At 34.9% G+C, this 6000-nt stretch overlaps 1 protein-coding gene across 1 annotated transcript in view; it reads left to right on the top strand.

Annotated features, from left to right (window-relative positions):
• Nucleotides 1–6000, top strand: part of ncm (pre-mRNA-splicing factor nucampholin) — a 102568-nt gene that overhangs the window by 63949 nt on the left and 32619 nt on the right. Inside the window, exons 7-8 of the mRNA XM_089096658.1 lie at nucleotides 5174–5197; nucleotide 5377. Coding sequence (XP_088952784.1) covers nucleotides 5174–5197; nucleotide 5377 — 25 coding nt within the window. The remainder of the gene's footprint in view (nucleotides 1–5173; nucleotides 5198–5376; nucleotides 5378–6000) is intronic.

Here is a 6000-nt window from a genome sequence, read left to right as displayed (position 1 = left end):
CCAAGGCGAAAAAGTTTTAGTTTCAAATGGATTAGTTCTTTTATTTTTTCATTTTTAATTGTCTTGTCTCGCGCTAAGCTGAAAAAAACTAACGAAGAAACCGGTTTGTTCTTGAGTTTTACACAGTGTAAACTTGATTGAGTGGCGCATAATACATAAGTACCAAAATTTCTTCCTCTTACGGAAATTAAACAAATAAAACTCCAATAAAATTCTTAAATTTGGAAAGCCTTATTTTCACGGTGGGGGGGGGGGGGAGGAGTAAACGCCTCCCCCCCCCCGAAAATACCAAATTTTTTTGTTTTTAATTAAAAAAGGCACTAGAATTTGTATCCCCCTTTTTTGCGCCGGGTTATTCTTTTGATTCTTTTGATTTTTTCAGGCTCGTAAATTTTGACGAGTAAGACTAAACTTAACGAAGTTTAAGTGTTTAAAATCAGCATAAAAATCCGATTCTTTTGATTTATCTATTGGTATCGAAGTTCCGTTTTTTAGAGTTTCGTTACTATTGAGGCGAGTCGCTCTTACTACACAGTTCTTTACCACGAAATTTTTGATTGCCTCAAAAATCAGCTAGCTTTGAAAAGAATACATTATGAAAAAAAACATCAAAAATGCATTTTTTTTGTAAAAAGTGATTCTATTTTTAATTTTTTGTTTGTTTTTGATTAAAAAGGGCCCTAGAACTTTTAATTTCCGTTAGAATGAGCCCTCTCGCGACATTCTAGGACCATTGGGTCGATGCGATCACCCTTGGGGGAAAACAAACTAACAAATAAACACGCATCTGTGATCTTTCTTCTAGCAAAAAATACCAAATTCCATGTTTTTGCAGATAGGAGCTTGAACCCTCTACAATTAGGTTTTCTGTTTCATTAAATATGATGGTGCAATTTCCTTTAAGAGTCTATTACTTTAAGGGGGTATTATCTTCCTATATCAAAAATAAGGCGAGTTATTTCAAGCTTGCTACTTTTCATGGGTAACAATAAACTTGATGAAACTTATATATTTAAAATCAGCGTGTAGATCCGATTCTTTTGATGTATATATTGGTATCGAAATTCGTTTTTTAGAGTTTCGGTTACTATTGAGTTCGTTACCACGTTTTTTAGAGTTCGTTACCACGAACTGTTTGATCACAGGATGGCATGGGCGTACATAGCTTCTTGTCTAGGGGGGGGGGCAGTCGATTCTGGGATAAAGGACGGGGGGGGGGGTTAAGTTATATTGGTAGTTTACAAAACCTTACATTGCCAGCAACTTCTATCATACCTATGAAATCTTTATTAATAAGTAATCACCAAAAATCATAAATCATCAATAAGCTTTAGCGTTAATCTTCTTGGATTAGAGCTAAACCTTTCCAAGACATTATGGATAATTGGTTCTTGTTAAACTTTTATTCTATTATTCCAGCTGTTTGTTTCCAGCTTTTTCAACCATCTACCTTTTATTAAATGCTTTTTTAGCCACCTACCTACTTACAACTGCTTTTTCAAAAGGGATTTTCCTTGTTGTTCAAGGTTGGGGACTGTTTGAGAGGTTTAAGGCTTTTTCGAAATCACAATAACTTTCTTTTCGCAATAAACTTTTGTTTTTAATACGAACTGAAATAATTGTTACCATTCCTGAATCAGTGTTAGATGGCAATTTTCTTTCACTAGGCAGTTTTTTTCTAAATGCGTATTTTAACTTTTGGTTACTACGGGCTGTTGTTCGCTCTTTACTAGATTGCAGCTACCGCTGCAACCATGATCAACAAGTGTAATAACATCATTTTTATACAATTCCGAAAAAAGGCTTATGCCAGCTTTACCTTTCACTCAGACTATATCTCTTGGCTTTTTTATTAACCAAGCACAAATTTTATTAAAGCGAAAGTGGACACAAAACTCTACTTCTTTCAATGTAAATACTTCTTGTCTTTCACCAACAAATAAGGTCGTGACAAATAGAATTATAATTTTTAGTAATACATGACACTAAAAGGTTATTACTCGAATATTTTTCAAAGAACGAAATATACAACTAAAAATAGCTCTCGCAGAGACATAAGCAAAAGTAAAGCTATGCTTATTTCTTCTTCTTCTTGTTTCTTTCGGAGTGATCTTTCATTGGTGGGTAAGCTGGACTGGTCGGTGAATATGTAGGGCTTGTTGGTGAGTAAGTAGGACTCGTAGGGCTATACGAAGGTGTAGTAGGAGAATAATTTGGAGATGCTGGTGAAAATGAATACGGCGGAGAAGTTGGACTATATGTTGGCGAATTAGGCGAGTAAGTTGGAGATGTTGGGCTATAAGTTGGCGATATTTGGGAATATGTGGGTGAAGTTGGGCTGTATGTTGGGGAAGTTGGAGAATAAGCCGGAGATATGGGTGAATATGTAGGACTTGTTGGAGAATAATTTGGACTGGTTGGGGAATAGCTTGGTATTCCTGCTGAGTACTTCGGAGACACAAGACCTGGAGTGCTTGGACTGTACGATGGAGATGTTGGACTGTAACTGGGTGAAGTAGGAGAGTAGGTTGGTGACGTTGGTGAATACCCAGGGCTTGTAGGAGAATAAGAAGGAGAGCTTGGTGAATAGCTTGGAGACGTAGGGTAGTAGCTGGGGGAAGTTGGCCTATAACTTAGAGAGCTTGGATTGTAAGAAGGCGATGTGGAAGAATAGCTCGGTGACGTGGGTGAATAGCTTGATGATGTGGGTGAATAGCTTGGTGATGTGGGTGAATAGCTTGGAGATTTAGGGCAATAGCTAGTTGACGTCGGTGAGTAGCTTGGAGGTGTCGGAGAATATGTTGGAGATGTTAGGGAGTAGCTTGGAGACGCAGGCTGAATCAAATCTTTATCAATATTCTCCATACAAAACTTTGCAATTTAGGAGCGTTACTGATACCAAAATGAACTTTTAGCAAACAAACTGACAAATATTGAGCCCACTCAAAGAAAAGTTCAATGGCTTCTTGTCTTAGAAATCTTTAACTTTATTACTTATGATTACCCAGTTTATTTTTGCATCTTACAGTTTAATTAAAATCATTCATTTTTTACAAGATCACAATTATCCTCTGAAAACTAATTATGACGACGTTTTCAAGCAATATCACAACGGTGTTCGTCAACTTATTCTGAAATATAGTCAGATATAATTACCTTATTTGTTATTATCATGTCCTTATTATTTATTTATGCATTCAGTTTTAGTTATTAGTTTTATCTATCTATGCATTAATTATATCATTATCTTTACTTATTGTTATTTATTATGATAACTTATTATTTATATTATTTCATTTATTTGATACTTTCTATTATTATTTGTTATAATAATAATTATAATAATAATAATTTATTTATAACTCACTTTTATACAAAACAAGCGAAGTAAAGTACACTAAAAAGAAAGAAAAATCAAATACACAAAAACAAAGATAACTTAAACTTTAATCAGAAAAAAACACACGGCTGAGATTATGGTTTGGGCCTAGAGACACAAAGGCATATTTTGTTAAATTAGTAGTGATCAACTCAAAATAACGTCGGTAGCACGAAACTCCTCAACAATGTGTCTATTACTATATGAAGTGGGGAGGTACAGTAAAAATTTGTAATATCTAAAATAAGCGATACGGATCTGGCGCAAATCATTCTTATTCAATAACGAACACATTTCACTTAAAAACAAGACAGAATGGTCACAATATGTGGAATATATTTTAGCTAAAGCTCGGCGCGAATATTTTCCACGGTTAGGTACAATTTTCGCACGTCCAGTCTTAAACTTTCCTTTGACATCTCTCAGAACATGAAGTTGCAAAAAAGTGAGTATAGAGCAAATACTAGTTCCTAACCACCGTAAACTCATAACATTGCGAATTACTGAGGATCCATAGGACAAATTATGAGCTGATGATTTGGGATTGAAAACTAAATAATAGCATTTATCAAAATTTGAAAACAGGCCAACTTTCCGAAACATCATAGAAATACGTTGCACAGATAATGCCAAAATAGACTTGGTTCGGCTTACAACTAGCAGATCGTCCGCATACGCAATATAAGACACATCAGGTAAATTATAAAAATAAGAAGGCTTGATTCCTAATAACATATTTTGAATGCCAGCATTAAAAAGATAAAGTGATAGCACTCCACCCTGTCGTACTCCAGATTGAACTGGTATATTACCGCAGTACCCTCTACCAGATTTTAAACGAAGAAACGAATTACCATGCCAAAAATTAAGTACATGTATGACAAAAGGGTTCACTCCAAACTCTGACAAGGAGTACCAAATTTGTGCATGGAAAATACTATCGAAGGCATTAGACAAATCCAAAGCGCAAATATGTAATTCATAACCTTTAGGCGGGGCATCATAAAGAGTTGAAGCTAAGACCTTATGCGGATATTGGCACCCAATACGGGGTTGAAATCCAAAGTGGTTTGAGTCTTTCGCAGTTCGTTCAATAATATATGGGAGCAGAACATATTTCAAAACCTTACTAATATTGCAAGCAACAGTGATGGGCCTATATGGACTGCAATCACCAGTTTTTCTCTTGCAATTTATTATTTCATTATTGTTGACTATCATTATTTATTTTATTATTTATCCCAAGGTTGTTGTAACATTCATTGCGTAAATGTTTTGGCTTCGTTCTCCAGCTGAGGAATGAATTGAGCGCCAAAATGAGCACCATGAATTTTACCATGAAAAAAAATTAAATAAACGGCAAATTTTGTTGCTTATTTTCACCCAAATAGTCCTTTCCGAGGGGATTCTACATCGGCCTGTGAATGGAATTTATCATCTGCCAATCCTTAACCTATCTAATAAGGTGTTTCCTTATAGTTTAGCCAAAAAGTCACTGTTCATCCAAAACTTCCTAAATATATACTGCCCAAATGCAGTTTTTGCAGTTTACGCTTAGGAACTGTTTTTAGCAAAATCTCTGTTGGCTTTGATTCCTTAGTCATTTTAGAATTAAAGTAGATTTGGAAAGATAGATAAAAAAAATGACTTCAAAACTGTACTTAATTTTGTTTTATCAGTTTCCTCTCTGTACTTAATCTGTTCAACTAGCAATGACGTCAAAACAATCAAAGGGTGGTTAATAATATACGTTTTATTACTTGCTTAAATTTTTGCTGTAAGTTTTAGTTGTAGATTTCTGCTATAGAAGATGTTCTCGTATATTTTGTAAAAACTTCAATCATTCTAGAATTAGATTATGATTATTTCTTAAGGAATATATTTAAAATAATCATCTATATAATGATTCATTTTACTACTTCCGTTGCTAATGCCTTAATGCAATCAGTATAAAAATCCAATTCTTGTGATATTGGTATCACAATTTCGTTTTTTAGAGTTTCGGTTGCTATTGAGACGAGGCGCTCTTACTCTACAGTTCGTTACCACGACCTGTTTGATTATCCTTTATGTAATTCTCAGTCTGATCTGATTTGATCTGTTCTTTGTTCGATGGAAAATTACAAACAGGGAAAAGCCTAATTGGAATAGTAAGAGCCGATCCGTCGACATCCTACGATTATGATGTCACCGATCAATCTTTAACATGAAAAATACAGTGTTTCGTAAAAAAATTGGTTCTGTTTTTAATTTAATTTGTTTTAATTACGACAGGTTTTTAGCCCTATGAATGTTTTTTAAAATGAGCCAATGAATAACTCTCTACGATGTTCCAGTGCCAAGCGATCTGTGAAAAAAAAGATGCCGTGTAGGCAGAATGCTGCAGTAGCTGCACTTTTCTTGATTTTCAAGCCAATTTCCCTTGGTGTTCAAGCCAGGGGACATAAAGTTTTTTATACAGGGGTTTCGGACAAGGCGGTTGTAATGGTGTACTTTTTGTTTTGACCTGGGTCTGTTTTTAGGAGTTATGGGCTATTATATTTCTTAACATTGGACGTGATCGTCTCTTACTAGACTGCTAGCTACCGCTGCAACCCGGAAAGTTGTCTATACAAGATAGT

This window comes from Artemia sp. Qi Xiang Cuo, chromosome 11 (genome assembly GCF_049724085.1).
Source record: "Artemia sp. Qi Xiang Cuo chromosome 11, ASM4972408v1, whole genome shotgun sequence".
Lineage (NCBI taxonomy): Eukaryota > Metazoa > Arthropoda > Branchiopoda > Anostraca > Artemiidae > Artemia > Artemia sp. Qi Xiang Cuo.
Note: the sequence above shows the minus strand (reverse complement) of the source record. Positions and strands in the feature narration are given on the sequence as shown.